The 19,909-nt window shown below is 43.1% G+C and overlaps 1 protein-coding gene across 22 annotated transcripts in view; it reads right to left on the bottom strand.

Moving 5' to 3' along the window:
* PTPRF (protein tyrosine phosphatase receptor type F) overlaps positions 1-19,909 on the bottom strand; it is a 380,951-nt gene that overhangs the window by 194,261 nt on the left and 166,781 nt on the right. For all 22 annotated transcript variants that reach the window (XM_048313478.1, XM_048313477.1, XM_048313492.1 and 19 more), the window contains exon 4: positions 1,610-1,755. In XM_048313478.1, coding sequence (XP_048169435.1) covers positions 1,610-1,755 — 146 coding nt within the window. The remainder of the gene's footprint in view (positions 1-1,609; positions 1,756-19,909) is intronic.

The following is a 19,909-nucleotide window of genomic DNA, read 5'->3' as shown; positions in this document are numbered from 1 at the left end:
TGTTACTCCCTATGCTGGAATAGCCCTTCTGTATCAAGTAGCAGAAACAGCTTGTAGAAACCCCTAAGAGAGAGTCACGTAAACAAAGAGGAATATGAATATCACCACAATACACTTAAAATAATGATTTTTTAAAAATATTCATTTTTAAATTAAGTATGAAACTGTGACAAAATGCTAAATCGTTACAAAGGACAGGGCTACTGCCAAATTTTAAAACAAGACAAAGTCAGCTACAGAGATTAATTCACTTCAGTGATAAGGACTAAAAAGGACTAAAAGATGAAACAGCAGAAAGGCTCTTTTGGCCTCACTATCCTTTGAACAAACACTGTGTGATAGGAACAGAGCTACAACTACTAAGGGCCAGACAGACACTGAGACCAAAATGTTGTTCATTTGCTAATGATGGATACCTCTTCTGTGTCACAACTTAGCATGCATATATCAGATTTGGTTTTTTCTCCATTTAAACTTAACTCCAAGTTTTCCCTAATTAAGACTAGTAATGAAGTAAAATTAATAGTTATCTAGCAAAAAAAAAAAAAAAATTAAAAATTATTCACTATCTCCTGACACAATAAACTATGTATCCAAACTGATGTGAACAAAGGTATGAAATTGCTCATATAAATGCATGTAATATGGCATAGCCCTCTGGTCAGCCACAACAAGCACCAAATTCACTATAAAGGTTGTGTCTACTTACAAATTAGAATGTTTAAATAGTTACTACACAACAAAACCTTTACCAGGGAAAAATAACAGTGTAAAACAAGATTAAAATTGATTGCTTTAATCAAGGTTTTCTGCTCACATATAAAATCATGATTAAAACTGGTGACTTGAATCAATCCATTCTGGGCAGCAAAGTCATCTTGTGCTCCAGTCAGAAAAGCAAAAACATCAAAGACAGGGGATTAGAAGAAAGGCAGCAGAATTGTAGAAGGGTCACATTTCCAAGGGCAGTTTTAGAGAAGGGAGCCCAACACCAAAAAAGGAAAGTGGAGAAAAAGGTGGAGAAAGTCAGTGAAAATATATTTACTATTTTAAATATGAACCAAATTGGACCCTTTTCCCAAGACGTTTCTGATACCTGCTCTTCTCCCTTCATTTCTCTCATACTTTAGCTCCCAGCAAAATTAATTAACCCTTCACCATTCCCCTTCCAAGCACATTTGTGGGAGGGATGTCAGTAGCCATCACTTAAAAAGATTTCCAGTAGTGTTTTGGCATCTCACTTTTGAATCCCACTGGGGATAGTAGGTCAAAGAGGTGCCTTATAAATTCTGGTAATGAAACCAGAAAAAGTATTGCTAGATCCAACTGTTATCTGCCATCCAATTCTCTGTAAGCCCCAGTCTCCCATCTGAAGGAGGATGTCCTGTTGGTGTGTTTCCAGCATCACGCTCAAAGGACACCACCTGCTCTACAGATTGCATTGCTGCAGGGAAGGAAACTTGCTTTACACTAAAGCTCTACACTCTGTATTGCAGTGACGAAGAGATACCCAGGTTGCAGTGATGATTATTGTGCAATTAAGACCTGTGAGGATTAGATTGATTACCGAATTTTCGGGTTTGGGCTTTTTTTTTCTTTTGGTAATTACCTCAAACCGCTGAGAACTGACTTTCTTCCCCTTCTTCATCCACGTGATACGAGGTTTGGGCTCTCCTGTTGCCTGACACACAAAAGAGGCCACTCCTCCAGAAATCCCAATCTGATCTTCAGGAGCTTTCATAAACGTTGGCTTGCCTGGAAAAATAACCAAATCACCCCCATGAGGACATAACATCAGATAAGCATGGAACGTGTCATGTTAATCTAAACTGTAACATAATTGGTGCTCTTACTACAAATCCAGGTTGAATGGCCTCGGCCACACAAATTCAGTGCAGACTGCAACGTGACAAGGACAGTTTCTGCTTGAGTACCTTTTTCTCCTGAAATAAGTCCATCTGGCTTGCCTATAAATGAGGGCAATAGAAGGCTCCCCCAGCCTCCTGGGCATTCATTCAGGTATATGACAATTTGGAACCATTTTTACAGTTTATTTTTTTAATAAATGGATTTTTGCAGGTTTGTACTGTGGTTATAGCACCGGAGATTACAGAACAGCTGACATACCAAACCTATGAAATGTACCATACCTTGACATTACTTTTACTGAAAGCTGTTAACACATCCATAAAAATCAACAGACATGGTTTTAAGTATACAAATAACAACCTTTAGTTTCATTTTAAATGTGAACTGACATAAAAATTCTACAGTTTAAGTATCTGGAAACCTACAGAGGCTAGCCTATGCTTGTTAAGAAACTAATCACTAGAAGTGAAAGTCAGCAAAGAAACTGAAGTGGTATTCAGACATGAAAGACTCGGCAAAAATTTAAAAAAAAAAAAAGGTATCATATAATATTTCATGAAAATACAGCTGTGTCTTCTGGATTTGCATAACAGATTCAGATGGATAAAACTATGCATCCAGGTTGAATGGTTGTATTCTTCTGTACTCACTGTATGGGAAAATTTTGCACTATGTGATCTGAGGATCATCTTGAAAAACTGCTTTGTCCTCATGAGAAGCATTTGATGATCCCATATTCCTATAAAGCACTAAAACATTTAACTCCACAGGGAGAGTTAACAGAGTCCACCCATGATGTCATTCCACGCACAGGTCACGCTATGGCCATGTTTCAAACACACTTCCGATCTACCACTTCACGATGAACCTGACCCATAAACGGGTCAGAGACAGCTGCTGGCACATAGAAAGGAGCCTGAGTAAGTGAAGAAGCCTGTTCAACCCCAAGATACAACACCATTGACCCCAGCAGAGCTGCTGGTGGTTCCATACCTTCACATTCTGGACATATCCACGAGTGTGGCCTTGAGGGAGAGGGGGATGACCTCTGTCAGCCCAGATGCTTTGAACTCTAGACAAACTGAGGGCTGGACTTCCCTGATCTAGGAAGAATACAAATTCAGCAATCCCAAAAGAAGACAGCCTTTAAATGCATTTTCCTAACGTATGAGAGGTTTAAATTCTATGGGTGCAGCTGGAATTACAGCTGAGCCAGGCAGGCAGTGGCAGCTACTGAAGAGGGCAGGGGCAGTGCTCTGCTCCTCATTGCCTTCTCCTCCCCTCCCTGCCTCCAGACAGACACTGGCACATGAACCTCTACAAGGAGTTCCAGGATCATCAAAGCCTCTGTGGAACAGATTTGGGCTCCTAACCTGGCAGAAAGATGCTTTTTCTTCTTTTCCAAGCAGGGCAAGGAGCACAGTGGCTCAGGGCAGGATCAGGCAGAGCTCGGGAGCACTGAAGACAGCGCCTCTCTCTCAGCAGCTGTGGAGCACAGTTCACCCTCAAATATTCAAACAGCAGTCCCCGAAGACTTTGCTGAAATTGTGGCACCTCCCAGACCCCAGTTCCACCTTTTGGTTTACCCCACACTAACGGCTTACACTGACCCCTGTCCCAGCGGTGTGGCATGGTGTGACAACACACAGAGCTGCTCGACCAAGTGAACTAATTCAATCCTTCCTGCATTTGACAAAGCCCAGAGACCAGGCTCTGCCTTGCTCCAATGCATGTGTCCCAGGCCAGGGAGACTGCCAAAGGCCCAGGATGCTTCTTGTTTCTCTCACGTGGCACCACTGCCTGCTAGGGGTGTCAGGGTGTGCTGCAAGACAGTCTTTGTGAGGAGAGGTCAGGGGTGCCCTGTGCTGGACACAGCAGTCCCACAGCATGGCATAGCCAGGCTCATCATGGCGGTGCCTCTGTGGTAACAGGTTAAGAAGGCGCAAAAACACCTCACAGCTGTGAGAAATGAGATTAAAAGAGTGAGAAACTGTTGCAGTGGGGATCCTGCAACACGCATATATCAAACCAGGAGTCCCGTGGAAAGGAAATATATATGGACAGACAGATTCTTGCTAGATGTTTCAGAGAGATGTTTATTTCTCCAGCCGCATGGCCGGAGCTCTGCCCAGGAACTGTTCCAGTCACGGGACCAAGGGTCCTTCTGCCCGCGCAGGGAACACAAACCAACCAATGGGAACGAGGCTGAGCAGGGACAGGGAAGCCCCGTGTCTGTGCCCTCAGGGCCCCTCTCCCAGGGCTACATGGCAGGGGAGGGACCCCAACACCTCACCCGTTTTATTTTAATAAAAGGAGAATGAAAACAACTGGATAAACATAACAAGAACAGATTCAAAACAAAACAAGCCACCCTCCTGAGTCTTTAAATGTCCAAACAGATTCTGTGGAACATCTTAGGGCTGACAGAAGGGAGACAGAACTCTGAGCATGCTTTGTGGGGAAACTGAGGCAGGAGAGGGTTTAACTTCTTCCCTCCCCCTTTTCATCCCCCACTCGGCATTGGAAAGGGATTTTTGGGGAAACAATTGGCAAAAGCATGGTTTTGTGAGGGAAACCATGGATGAAAAAACGGATTGGGAATACACTGGGGGTAATAGGACATAGGGTAAAAGGGAAAGGTGGGATTAGGAAAGGGAAACTGTAGGGGGGGCTTACAATGGAGATACTGTCTAACATGACTATGATTTTTGGCATATATACTGCCTTTTACAGAAACACCATCAGGCCCAGTGACCTGCAATGCTTGTAACCCTTTTCTCCCTAGCACAATTTTGAATTCCACCACCTCTCCATCTCCCAAGCTTGGGATCCATTTTTCAGGGTTATTCTTTTTAATAGCAGTTCTATGCACGAATATGTCTTGCTGGTTGTCACACCTTGTTATAAAACCATAATTTTGCTTAACATTATACCATTTTACTATCCCTAAGGTCTTAGTTGCTATGATCTTTTCCTTTTTCCGAGTGGCTGCTGTTTTCTGTCTCGCTGCGTCTTTGCTCTCTCCTTCGGTCGCTCCCGTGTTGGAATTGTCGGGGCTGCTCGTGCCTGCGCGCTCTTCCCGGGGTCGCGTTCGGGGCTGCGCGGGCCGGGCCGGGCCGTGCCACTCAGTTCTCCGTGCGTCGCCTCCTCTGGTCGCAGCTTCGCTGCCGATGCCGGGCGCTGCACCCACATCTCGGCCGGGCCCCCGAGCGACGACTCCCCCGTGCCCTGCTCCGGCGCGTGTCTCGGCTGGGCGCGGCTCCGTTCCACCGCCATCGCCGCCAGCCGCCGCCCGCGCGCCGCCCCTCTCGGTCGGGCGTTCACAGGGCTCGCTCCACCACGCGCTGCACAGGACCGGGCGGGCACCGCCGGGTCCCGCCGCGCCTCACTCCGCCACCGACACTGCGGCTCGCGTGGCTCCGCCCGCGCGCGGGAACTGCCTCGCTGCTGCTCTCAGAGCGCTCGGTGCACGTGGCCTGGGCCGCACGGTCCCTGCGCCACGCTTCCCTTCGCCAGGACACAGCTGACATTGCTCAACAGTCTCAGTAACTAAATAATATTCACGAAAATATTCTTCCATCGGCATATATTTTGACTCCAATATTAACTGTGTCCAAACGGTTTTCCAAAAGCCCTTGGTAAGAATTAAATCCCAAGAAACATAGAAAAAGTTCTTAAACAACCATGCCAGGAAGTGTTTCAGTTCTTTTTGAGCTTGAATCAAGCTAAAATTTACAAATCGTTGTTCAAGAATCATTTTAAGTTTAAGATAAATGTCCATATGCGGCTCTGAGAGCCAAGAGTCTTCCCACGGTTCCTCCATAGTTCAGATATGGAATAGCAAAGCAAAACCAAGAAGAGGAATCCAAAGTTTCCAGGGTTTACTCACACAAATCAGTCGCTTAGGGATCGGGGATCGTTCTGCTCACAAATCTCCACCATTTGTTGCAGTGGGGATCCTGCAACACGCATATATCAAACCAGGAGTCCCGTGGAAAGGAAATATATATGGACAGACAGATTCTTGCTAGATGTTTCAGAGAGATGTTTATTTCTCCAGCCGCATGGCCGGAGCTCTGCCCAGGAACTGTTCCAGTCACGGGACCAAGGGTCCTTCTGCCCGCGCAGGGAACACAAACCAACCAATGGGAACGAGGCTGAGCAGGGACAGGGAAACCCCGTGTCTGTGCCCTCAGGGCCCCTCTCCCAGGGCTCCATGGCAGGGGAGGGACCCCAACAAGAAACAGCCCTGTGAGCACCCAGCCTGAGAGGGATGAGGAGCTCCGGCTGCCTGAGCCCATGGAGACACCACACTGAAGCAGGTATTTCCTGGCAGCCCACAGCCAGGCCTGCAGCTGGCTGAGGACAACCCACCGGTTTCAGAGTGAAGAACAAGGCCAGACCAGGTCATCACCACCTGGAGAGCCACCCAGCAGCTGAGGCCACACGGAGCAGAGGGGGACTGGTGGTGAGGCACTGCGGAGGCAGCAGCACAGCAGAGCCCTTCAAAACCTGCAACATCCGATGCTCGACATGGGCTGTGCTCGTGCGCTGGGGAGCCACCAAGCACCCACGTGGGGACACGCCAGCCCCGACCGCGGCTGATCTGGAGGTCACAGCTGAGACACTACAATGCACACCTGGACCTCCGCTATTGCTGCTTGCTCAGCCTGATTTCCAAAAGGCCCTGGCAGACGGCAGAGCCACCAAGGTCAGCACTGCCTGTGCTGAAGTAGATACACATGCTCTGTCCTCAGCAAGCTTCTTTGAAGGAGTATCACAGACCTGGCCTCACCACAAAAATTCCTCAAGAAAGTGTACTGAATTATGCCATCCTTGTTGAAGAGAGCCCCAGGACTGTGCTCAAAACCCAGAAAATGCCTTTTAAGACATGATAGCTGCTGTCTGAAGGCTTTGGCACATTGTCCTGACATGAACAACAAGCAATTATTAAGTCTGCTTGCTTAACTGATGCTGATTCCACATATTTACTCATCTATAATCATGTATATTTCTACTTAGTTTGTATTTACATATATCTCTGTTTATTCACCTCTCATCTATTCCAGAGAAATTTTAATTTACCATTCAGGCTGCTAGTGATGGCATTGTGATTGACTGTTTTGCTATGCAGTGTGCTGAGCTGATGTCTTGTATTGCACTTCAGCAGTTGATTTGGTTTTTTGATTTTCTGTTATTTACTCTGTGATCTTAGTAAAATAGTGTAGTTTTTTTTCAAATGGCAAATACAGCAGAATCCAAAAACTTTTGTCCTTGAAGAATACAAGGCAATTAGATCTCTGACTTTATACTTACTCCCCAGCTCATACACTGAGGGCTTACTTTACTTTTGTACATTTAAAAAAAATCAATACTATTAAAACCAGAACAAAAGGAAACTGAATGTTCACCTGCTGTAAAACCTAAAAAACCTGCTGCCTTGATTTTACATTGCTGCAATGAATCTTTTCCCCCTGCACATTTAATTGAGTGACACTGATTTCTGGAAACCATCTAAATCCTCCGAGACTGGTCACAGAAGTACACCTGTATATAAACCAAATTCTCAAAAGGTTATTTCTACAAAGGCATTTTAAACATGTCTATGCCCCGAAGTTTTGAAATGGAAGGAAAGTACTAATTAAGCAACCTATAATCCTGAGTCCTGGCCCCAGGACAATAGAGTAGGGCATGAGCATACATATTTTTATACTGATTGGTAACTGTTACAGCAAATCCCAAAACTTATCTCAGTGAGAGCTAACACAAGTGCAACAGAGCATCCATTAAACTCTTGGTGTCTGTGAAAAATGCACATTAAGTGGACTAGACAGCCTCCACATCTCCCCTCCAACCAACATCTCTGCTGAGAGGAAGCTGCCGTGAGACTATCGTTAGTTACCTCCAAGGGGCAACACTGGGGATAGGGCCAGATCATGGTACAAGCTGTCCTTTTAGCCTATTTTGAGTATTTGCAGTCTTAGGGTAGCCCTAGAAAGAGTCAGAAAAAATAAGGATGTACTGAAAATACAAAAGTAACCTACATGTTGTCTTTTCCTGCTCCTTAAATTCAAAATGACCAGAGTGTACATAGAAGATTATGCATGTATGAAGTTTTAAGTTAACTATTTGCTGCCCAAACATGCTACAAATAAATACAAGGAACTGAATGGTTTATCTGCAGTGAAAACCTGTCCTTTCCCCGATGACCTGTGGACCAAAGCTGAAGATTTTCTGTTGAAACCTTAAGGGGGGGGGGGGGGGGGGGGAGTGGCTGAGGGGAAAGGAAAAAAAGCTATTGTATTTCAAAGACAAATCTCTGAAATATCAGCTTGAGAGAACCTCCCAAGCAAGTCTTGGATGACAGCAGTGAGAGGTGCTGGATGGCTGGGTGCCCATCACACCCACCTTCGCTTACTCCATCGCATGGAGTAACAACTCCAGGCTGGCATAGCTCCCTTAAGTCCAAACTACTCCAGTCTTTCTCTCCCTAGCCTCTCTGCTCAGTGACAGATCCCTGGAGCACATTCAGGCCTCACCCTCTAAACTAATTCTTGCTCCTCACTTCAAAACCAAGTTCCTATTACACCAGGAGCAGAAGTCACTGCTCTCATTTCTATTCACTCATAAGCTTCAGGCAGGAGAATGGGAAAACTTTCACCTTCTTGGCTGAAATTTTCCGTGCTTGCTCTTTGCTCAAAACTGAATTATTCTAGAAAGCTTATGGGAACAACACAGTTCTGAGGAGGAAGACTGTAAAAAACAGAGTATTTCTTTCTGTTGTAAGAAACTGGTTTGATCTTATTTGGCTGGGGGCAGAAAAATAACAACTTGCTCAGACATGCTCTCCATTGAGAAATTAAAAAAAAAACCCCAAAAAACATTTCAGAAGAAAAGGACTTCCCTTTCACATTTGGTAGTGTTGAAAAAGCCACTTGCCGAGCAAGCACAGATTTGTGGATAATCCTATAAAGTGAATCTCAAGGAGGGCCTCATAGGGTGGAAGAGATGCTAGCAGAGATTTAGATACACACTGCTCTACTGAACTACCCAGGAGAAACAGCAGAAAACTCATGCAGTGTCCCAAGCTGGGCATGTGATACGTTCAAAAGAAAAGCTCCTTTGAATTTATTTTAAAAGGTCCACAAGAACAAGCAAAGAAAGCCAGAGACAGTCAGGTATGCTCTAATCAACATGGCTGTTATCTGCCCTTCTGGCAAAAGCAAGTGAGATGGGTTTGGGAGGAGGACCTGAAACCCTCAAAGACAGAACCTCAGGTTTCCTGGAGAGCCACTGACACCTTTCCTACAGGGCAGCCCAGAGCCAGGCACTGCCAGCCATGAAGATGCCTCTCTCACTTATATGTTATCTATAAAATCACTGTTGCTCCCTGCTATTCTAGAAAATTTGTTGTGAAACAATTCTTATGTATTGGAAAACCATCTCAGCACCTCTTTTAAAATTTGCTCTACTCAACATCTGTAGAAGAAAAATAAAATTTCAGTTCCCTTTTCCAGGTTTTCCTTTCTTTACCAGAGAAGTTCAGAGTCACTTCATTACATGCATTGTTTTTAGGCTGTGCAACTTCTTAGTGAACCCAAAGGGCTTTCCCAGGGAGAAAAGTACCTCTTGCCAAATTTCCTTCAAGGCTGAGGACAGAGCTGCAGCCTCCCTCTAACTTGGCAAAGTGTCTTTTATGTGAACCATGGTCTTTGAGGAGTAACATATGACCTGTGTTACCTGACTTGAATACTAGCCAGATCCTTGAAAAATAATGCTGGGTCCTGCATACTTAGCATAGGTCCTTGCATTTTGATACACATTTAGCACACAATTGCCACATAAAATATGTTTCCTTGTAATTCTGTAAGAGGCAAAAATTTCAAGTGGCTGAAACATAATATATGCCAATATAAATATACATAATACACACAAATGTTAACTTGTTTTATTTCACAGACCCATCATTTTCTTAAAATAAATGGGAAAATTAAATGGAATCCTGATGCATTTTCAGTATTTAGCACCCACATCAAATATTCCTCAACCAAAAAATTTAATTCAAGGACTGGCAACATAATGCTCCTTCTGTTCTTGTGGATGCCATTTTCCAAAGGGTCGCACACAGGTTTGAGGAAAAATGAATTACTGAACACATCTGCAATTAGGTGTTCTATGAACACTCATCTGCTGTGAGAGATTTTAAAGAAAAATATCTCTGTCCTCATGGAGCAAGTTCTCACTACTCTAAATAGATGGGCAGCCAAAAATAAGACTTGTGTTGTAGGAGAGGGAAGCTTATATTTTTATCCAAAAGCTTTTACGACTTGAGTTAAATTAAGATTGGAAGTAGACTCCTCTGTGAAGAAAAAAATGACAGTTGCAATATAGGATGAACTGGATAAGGACATACAATAGGCACGGGCAATCTTATTTAGGTGCCTGGGCTAAATGAATACTAAGAAATTACTGACACCAGAATGAACAGATCACAATGAAATCAGCTCCTGAGCCTGGAAATTGTGAAATTCAGGTTTTAATCTCTGCCTTTAACCTTCCCTGTCACATATAGAAAGGCAAAACTGTGCCTCACCTTCCACTGTACAACCTACCTGCTGTTCTCACATGGCTGCTGTCAGGACGAATATGCAAAAAATGATGATGTGGCTCAGTTATAACACTGGGAAGAAACCAACAATGACACAGACCTTCTCATGTTCATGACTGACTTTGAAGTGGAAATAAAGTGGTCTAGAAGACAGAGGTGGCCCATGCTTTATATACAGCAAAAGTATTTTTCTTGGTTTCCTTTACGACCCTGGATGATTGATACCTGTGCATGGATGGATGCCTACTGGAAAGATACTCTGGTGAAAACTTATCAGTGATTCTTCTTCTAAGCATCCATTGCAGGGCAGGAGACAAGTCAGGGGGCTCTCCAGCTATCCTTTAGTATCCTTAAGCTTTCCTTTCAATGTACCCACCACTGTTTAAATGTAGTTCCTGCCCCTTTGTGATTATTAGGAATGCTGTTTGGCAAAATACAAGTTTTCAAACTTGCACTTTTTATTCTTGGATAATTTATACGTAGGAAGAGCCTGTTTTAGCCTTGTAATAGCATTCCTTTAACAACAGCTTACTAAAGCCTCTGTGGGTCTCAGTGAGCAGAATGCTAATTCATTCCTTGTTTCTCCTGGTTTGGTTTTATTTCACTAAGATGACAGCACTTTGTAAATGAAACTTTTGTCCTTTATTGTTTGGTGCAAAGTACTTCTTAAATAAATGCAAATGTATATGGTAGGGTGTTGCATGCTCAGATCTTACACAATTTTCTTTTTATCTAGGGTATGGATCATAACCCTTTCTCCCACCCACTTAACAAAAACACTTAACTGCACCCCAATCACAGAAAATAGCACTCTGAATTCAACATATTCCTCAGATCAATCTGAATTACAGGTTACCTCATGTTACCTGCATATCTCTTTTTTTTTAAATCATCTTATTTTATTATGTTTTAATGTTTAAGAGATTCCCAACAGCGAGGACAAATGATTCTGCTATTTCAATCCAATTTTAGTGGTTGAGTTTTCCAGCTTCAAGTGTGAATGTCCATGATAATCAAATCTACAAACATTATCTCAGAGCAAGTTGCATTTCTCCTCGCCTTCTTCTCCTGACTTCCATGAAGTTACTCAGAGATAACTTCTGAGTTTGTACAAAATGAAATCAAATAAAGTGAATGATTCATACCCAAAATTACAAGAAGTAGATCTTTTAACATGTTCAATGACCTCTGTAACCTTCAGTAAAGAAACTACATTACAAAAATAACAAAAGCAGTCATCCACCAGAAGCTGTGCTTCTCCCTGAACACCAGGAGGAAACACAATGAACTAAGATTCAAGGCACTCATTTCAGCAGGCAAGACCCACGGTGCTTTGTTTATCTGGAGTAAGCTTAACTAAAGAAGAATGCAAAGGGACATGTTAGGTTAGGTTAAACATATACATTTATCAGCATCTGTAATGACTTAAGCTCAGAAATTCTTACCATCTTCAATTCCTGCTCTTTCACCATCTTGGCAAACAGGCTCTTTCCTGAGCATAAGCCCAGTCGAAAGGCTAAGCCTTTGACAGGGCTGAGGTGTCTCTGCAGACACACAGTAGGAACCCTCCACACCCAGACAGGCGTTTTCAAGCCCCCTTTTCCCAACCCAGGATTTATACTCGTGAGTTTAAGTCAAAATCAAGTATTTTTAAATTTCTCTTGAAGAAACATCTAAAAACCTCCTGTGTCCTGTGTACTTCTAGTTCCATGTCTGGACAGTTACACATACATCAGCCCTTCACCAACTCAGAAACTCAGCCTTCCCTGTTAAATGCTGATGTTTGGATAAACCTGCTTATTCCACAGCAATAGGGGTTAAAAGCCATTAGCTCACTCAAGTGTTAAGGCCATGATTACTGGATATTAATAAACTACAGCAACAGCCTGTCATCATAGTATTGCACTTGAGTAAATTTCTAATTCTGTCTCTTTATGAATCATGGAAATTGTTGACAAAGTTTAAACGCCTAAAATTAACTGACGATACTGAACCAGAATTGTCTCAGGCAGCCATCACACGAGGATGCTGTGCAAGGCACATTCTGGGTGCTGATTTATTTGTGGAGTTTTATGCAGACAACTTAGACCTTAACGCAGTGGGGAGGTGGTTTTTCTCCATATCACATCTGCAGGGGGCTTACAGATTTTGCACACAGGGTGGCAAATTTTCTCCGTTACTTTTCCAGGCTGTTGTAATTGCAATGTCTTTCTCAAAGTGCCTGGCTGGCTATCAGTGTGAGCTGCTTTACATCTCAGTAGGAAAATCCCTAACTCTGGCTAATCCCTGGGCTATGACTGACTCTTGTCCATGGGAAGGGGGTGGAGGGGAAATAAATCAATTCCTATACTATTACATCATTCTTACTTGCTTCCAATACCTGCAGTAATATGTAACAAAAAAAATAAATTCCAAGAAGCATAAAGCAGTCCTGCATACAACTGAAGAATAGTGATTAAAAACAAAGCAGAAAAACAGCCCAGTAAAACATTGTTCTAGAACCAGAGGTTGTCTTCATTTCCCATCCTCTGCTTTTACGTTTCCCTAGAGCACTCACAGCTTGTGTGTGCAGCCTGTTACGTATTTTGGGGAAAAGCCAGAGCTATATATGGGTTCAGCTTTAACTTCCCAGCATTTATACAAAGCATAACACAGAGCAGAAAAAACAAAGGAGAGCAGAGAAGCGCTCCTCTAACTGCAGACCTTCCAGCAGCCTCACAGAATGGTGTTCTGCTTTAATTTAAAACTGAAACCTGAAGTCAAATTTCCACCTGGTAATAGCTTAAAGGCACTTCCAATTAACTTGGTAATACACACTTTCTGAGTTAATAAATTTTTCAGCCTCTGTGTTTAATACAATTAAGCATTTGGGCCTGTGGCCTTAGACCTTATTCAGCTTGGGAAAGGATTGCAGGGAGACTGTCTCCAATTATCACCATTTACACAACATTCACGTAAGGGCTTTCAAATGCACACATATAGAACATTCATTTAATCATACACAAAATTCAGTACCTGAATTCAGGCTGCCTCTCTCTTGCACACAATACGTACAAGGGACAAGAGAGTAAAGCCCCCATCTACAGGGCTCTGCAACCATCACCACACTGCCTGATGCAGCACAGAACAGCTGTGCCTGATCCTAGCAACTTACTTTTCCTTCCAAAACTGCATTTTGTTATTTGCAAATTTCTTCAAAACTTCAAAGTTAATAAAGCATATTGCACAGTGTAAAGAACCCGCTAAGATATGCAGAACCAGGAAACAGACAAAACTGAAATCTTGTGCTTGAAAAAACATGAAAATTAATTTTGCCAGCATGCCTACCACATTAAACACCACTTTTTTTTTTTTTACACAAAAGGATTAAAAGGTTTTAATCCTTTTTTGCAAGCAGCTAGTTCTTGATTCAGTAGTTCAAAAGGCTTTGCCAAGTTCAGGTTTTTCCTCTGCTTTTAAGAATTAAAAGCGAGTGCAAACCTTATTTTGTAAACAGATACCACAGTAGAATGATTTTAACAGAACTGGGTACCAGAATAAGTGACCTCTTCAGAATATTTGTCACTAAAGCAAAGGCATTCTGGGTTCTCAGGAAGGGACCTGCATTTCATTTTAATGCCACTATATGTTGCTCTGTCCTCCTCCTATAGAAATGAACCAAATTCCTGCCTCTACCTGGTAAAGAGGAAGACTTTCTGCTTAATGATAAGTGAGTGCATGCTGGCAGTTCTGTAATACAGTAATTTTATTTTTTTTTCTATTTGTGTCAACTGTTTTATCATGCAGCAGCTGTAGTACAGTCTTCAGAAAACCACGAAATACAATTTCCACATTTAAATGTTTACCAGAGCAAGAACCTAGACATCCAAGCAAAATACTCTCAATTAGGGGAAAGAAAAAAGTAGATCACAGAATGTTCTGAGTTGAAAGGGACCCATATACTTATGGGTCATCAAGTCCAACTCTCAAGTGAATGGCCCAAATGGGTATTAAACCCACAACCCTGGCATTATCAGCACCATGCTCTAACCAACTAAGTTAGTCTCAGGGTCTCAATCATTTTGACTCAAAATTCCCCGAAAAACAGGTCTATTTCTCCATTAAAAGGCTTCCTCCAAGTCAGACTCCTTGGAAGCTTGGATAGAGGCTCAAAAATGAAGGTTTGAACACTTCTGGGAGACACCACTGAGCATTTTTTACCCAGTAATGATGTATTTTGCAATGGCTAAATGAAGGCACAGAGCCTCACACAACTCAAAAGCCCTTTGAGCAGAGTTTTGGTGTCAGGGCTACCACCTCCACCTGGCAGCCAGACTGTGCTGACAGGGGGCTGCTGAGCAATTCCAACCCTCCACATCAGAAGACAAGAACTACATAGAGTGTCATGGCCATGCTGTGTAGCACCTGGGGGCTGCAGGGAGACCGAGATGTGATAGAGCCAGGGAAACTCCAGAAGCCACTGTGTCCTGTCCAGGAACCCCCCGAGTTCTCTCCCAAAATGGCTCTATATGTAAATGAAAACCCCTGATTCCACGTAACACAATGGATGTCCAAACCCCACAGTAAAGAGAACCAGTGACACACGCCAGAGATTTAGAGTTTTACAGCTGCCACGACCCAGCTCTGCCCTGTGCACAGAGCAGCTGCTTCATCCCAGCAGGTGCCTGGTCTCCTCTACCACCCAGGGTTTCGTGGTTCCGAAAAGGCTGAGTTCTAAAAAAGCATCAAAATTAATCACCTTTATGTATGTTGCATTCTCGATTTAATTTTTCTAGTATCCATTCCTTGCTGTGGTATGAATTCAACAGATAAAATGAAAATCTCTTTTCACTTTAATAACTTTTCTCTGTGTAGACAGCTCAGCCTCTGCTTCTAAACCGAATTCCTTAAATCTCCAGCTACCAGGCATGGTTGCAGATTTTATTTTTCTGAGGCCTTCCACTTGCACCAAACTTTTACTTGATTTCACCCAGTTATGCACAGAGTTGAAAGAAATGCAGAAAACCAAGGTCCACGTGGAAAGGTTACCATTCGCTGCACTGTAAAATGTTGCTGTGGCCACCAGGTTTATCCTGAAGCCTAGCAGATCATACAGTGGGACCACAACTGTTTGAACTTTCAAAAGAGTTTGAACTTCCAGAGCTGGCCAGGGATGTGTGTACAGGCTGGAGGGTGCACTGCAGAGGAAAGGCTGCACACAGCACCTGTGGGGCTGGGGAGCCACTCCAGCGGGTGGCACTAGGGCTGCTGGGGAACCCAGTTATGCCACAGGCTCCACAGCAGCGCATGGCTTGGCAGGGACTGATCTGTCTAAAGGAGAAAAACCTTCTATGTCATGAATTATCTCTTTTTCAGCACCTCTGACAGTATCTGTATCTCTGGGAAAAGGGAAAACCAGTTAACATCATCACTGCAGTAGGTATCTTGGCAAGGCAGTGAATATATGCCATCAGGGAGAGGGTATTTGAGACGGTGTACTTTAACCTCACCAAGCCAGAACACTGCCTGCTAACCCAGAAACAAACTCCCCTAGTTAAAAACACCAAAAGTATAATCCATACTTCCTTAGCAGTACATATTCCTTACTCACCATGGAATCCTACACTGCAGGTCACAGACCTCACTGTGACAACAGCTCCTGCAGTACCAGCTCTTGGAACATTAGCAGACCAAAATCCAACAAAGTGGTGGCAGGAAGTTACAGCATATTGACTAAACCCAGAGAAACTGGCACTCCTGACATGACCTTTCAGGCTGGGTACCCTTCAGCAACTGCCTTCCCTGAGACAACCTTACTGCTTCCGATTGCACTCGGAGCCATGAGCCAGGTCAGCTGGCAGAGTGCCTGAAGAGTCATGTTTACCAAGCAGGAGCTCGGTAGAAAGACTGGGAATGTCTATGAAAAATGAAGAGCATCCCAATAGCTCCTGCCATTTTTTGGTTTGTATTCTCTCATACACTGTAACTCATTTTTATATTTTTAGCCATAACCTACTCACAGATAGTATTCCATTTTCCCTCAGCCCAGACCTCCAGCATCTTCTTCCACATTTCTCCTCATGTCACTAACTCCCAGCTTCATGCATCATTCACATGATCACAGAGGGCTGCCAGGCATTGTGAGGGGTTGACTCCTTGCCATACATGCACCAGGGCAAATCCATCGGGGAGAACCCAGAACTGGGAATACCAGCTCTCACACTGACTTTCGCAGCCTGGAAAGATGTTCATCCCCAAACCTGAGACACACAAATACATGGAAGGTTGCACATGCCTTGAGAGCAGAAAACAAGTATGCTGCTTACAGAGATTTGCCATATTTGTATTTGCCATAAGTGCATTTGCCTGCACCACTTAATTTCATTCTCACTGCTGGACAAAACTATCACACGCTACAAGCTTAAGGGACATACACACAGATGTCAAACCCACAAGGTTCAGATAGTTTTTAAGCTCTTCATGGAGACTACAGAGGATATATTTAGAAAACAAATTTGTCTCCTAGAGTGCTGTGTCTAAGTCTCCCTCGCCCATTGCTGCTTTGCTGACTGAGTTCCAAGGTTCCTGGGCTCACTCTCAATTTGCTGAACTAAAATCCAGACCAGCAAAGAGGATGACAAGCTACCTCAGAACAAGTTAACTGCAGCTCTCGGGCTTTACATGCATGAGAAAGAAGGCACTCTTTCACCTTGAGGATATGACATCCCAGTATGTTTTGTGAAGGACATACACCACAGTAAAACACAAATCTGTGCGAATCTGAGGCTTGAAATAATGTCAGCCTTTCTTACCTACTGCAAGTCAGTGCACTGCTAAACCATAATGCAGTCTAGAAAGAACAGGATGAGACAAAAGAGCCTGTCCAATTATGCCTGCCTCAAGTGAATTTTATTAGTCGCTCAGGTCTATTAACAGTGAGGATAGCATACCTTTATATAGGGAAATGGATCTTGCTTAAGAATTACCCATGCAGGAATAATCCCCTGCCTACCACCAATCGTTGATTTTCATGTTGTGTTTTAAAGTCTGACTCGAAGGTAGGTGCCTGCCAACTCCGCTTGTGTTCTCCAAGAATAGATGTTTATCAAAGGGGGGCTCCCCATTTGCCGAGCTGGAATTAGTTACACCGACAGGGTATCAAACAGGTTGTTGCCTGTCACCGTTATCAAAGTGGAATTTGAAACACAAACACTAAGCAGCAGCAACTGAGCACTGAAGCTTGTCAGAGCAAGCGTGACATGGGACAGCCAGAAAGTGCAGGCACAGAGGGCTGGAAGAGGTTCTCTCAAGTACAGTCCTGTCCCATGGCCTCACCAGGGCTGCACTGCACAACTTCTTCTGTAAAGGGATCATGCACCAGCTTAAAATAGGTTTGAGTTTCAGCCACACTTCTCACCGGAAAACTGTTCCAAAATTATGGGGACATTGTGGGGAAACAGACTGGTTTTTAAAATCATTTGTTGTCACATATACTCACTTGTTTGTGTACTAAACATAATCCTTGAGCTGAAAAGGATTATGTTCCATCTCTGTGCCTTTTCTCTCCTTCCTCCAAAATGTACCTCAGATCCATTTCTACGCCCTTCTTAAAACAGTAAAATGTTTGTGTCTTACATAACGCCTGAGACTCCACAGATTAAAGATCTCATTTTAAAAAAAGAGCCAAACAACAAAAACAAAAGAGAAAAATATATTGTGTGTTGATTCTTATGGAATTCTTTGAATTTGCTTCATACTCTCTTCTGATAGAATCCATAATGCTTAATCACCATCATCTTATTAAAAACATGCATTTGGGCTTGGGCGTCTCAAGATTACCATTCATCATCTTACCACCACCTTCTTTCCTCACTCCCTCTTTTTTTTAATTAACTTTTGCAGTTGGATATGGCTTTTGTTAATTGTTGCATATAACTTAAACTGAACCAAGAACCCATTCAGTCTTAGCTTGATTTGTAAGATCACATTTACAATGTCCTCATGAAATACCATTTCCAAGTTTCAAGAAAACCTGCACTTCTGTTGATCATGTGCAAGAAGTGTTTGTTAATAAGACTACTTAAAAACCTATCCTTGCACTTTCATAGTCAAGTACATGTCCAGATCTCCATTTTAACCATGGTTATGGAACAAAAAGTTTATTTATGTCTTGCCAGCAGTCTCAAAGTCATGTTTATTGTGCAAAGTTTAAACTATCGAGTTGTCGAGTCATACAGAACATGTAATTCAGTGTTGTTATAATCTCAGATAATTAAATGTGAGATAAAGGTAGAAAAACAGACAAACTGTAATCTGGGAGAATAAGCCCACCAGCACAAAAGCAGCTGCCCACATTCTCTGTGCTTAGACCATAAACCCAAGGCTGACAAAACGATTTGCAAAGTGTTGAAATCACCCAACAGCACCAGTCATAATCTGAGATGCACATTTCCTTCAGCCAAGCATTTTACCACTATTACTGGTGATAAAGCTGGCATATGAATTAAAGGTTTGAGAAAAGATGATGACAGTATGGAAATTAATCACACACTAATTTAAAACTTCCGAGTGTCTTGGCACTGTGAAGCCATCACACTGCCACATCCCAGGGAGAAGTGACACACCAGTCCACCACCCTAAAGAAAGTCTCCTATTCCAAGCATCTTAAAAGCTATTAAGTGTTTTCACTGAGTTGCACCAATCACATTTGGAGGCCAGTGTTTTAAATTCCAAGTATTAGAAAGCCCCACTGAAAGTACTAGAAATTCAACAGTGACACTGCAGCAGACAGGGATTTATCTTTCAGACTGCTGTGATCGTTATTAATATTACAGCCACTTTTGTTTTGCTAGCTTGGTGCTTCACCTATGAAGAACTGAACTTCATGAAATAAATTAAATAGAGCAATATTAGTGCTGTTCTTACTGTATTAACAGGCATCCATGTATGTAATTCCTGCAGAGTGGTTTCTGAGTATACCCACACTGCACATAATGCCATTAGGCACTGATGGGCTGGCTTGCAACCAAGCTCACCCTTTGTGGAATCCCTTCTGGATGGCAGAACAGCTGAGTGGTTAGGAAACCCAGGGCAGAAGGACAGCAGTTCTTTAACACAGACCTAGGAACTCCAGAAAAACTCAGGAGGTGCCTTTCTGACTCTGAGCTTCTTCTTGGATACAGAGATTTGGCATCTTTTTTTCCTTCTTGGAATAATGATTCTTGAACAGATCAGTCAGAACGCTGACTGCTAAAATTAAAACAGCTTAAATTGAATGCAGGACTGTCACACATTGTCAAATGTGCTACAGAAAGGAAGGAGGACAAAAACAGCTTCATCGCTGCTTCATTGCTGCCCAAGTGTGAGTTTGCAGTTGCACAGGAAGGAGAAACCTGAATTTAGGATTTGACAGGCAGGATTAAGGAGAAATGCATATTCTTTTTATGCCCCTTC

Source organism: Corvus hawaiiensis, chromosome 9, assembly GCF_020740725.1.
Source record: "Corvus hawaiiensis isolate bCorHaw1 chromosome 9, bCorHaw1.pri.cur, whole genome shotgun sequence".
Classification (NCBI taxonomy): Eukaryota; Metazoa; Chordata; class Aves; order Passeriformes; family Corvidae; genus Corvus; species Corvus hawaiiensis.
This window is presented reverse-complemented; position numbering and strand designations above follow the sequence as displayed.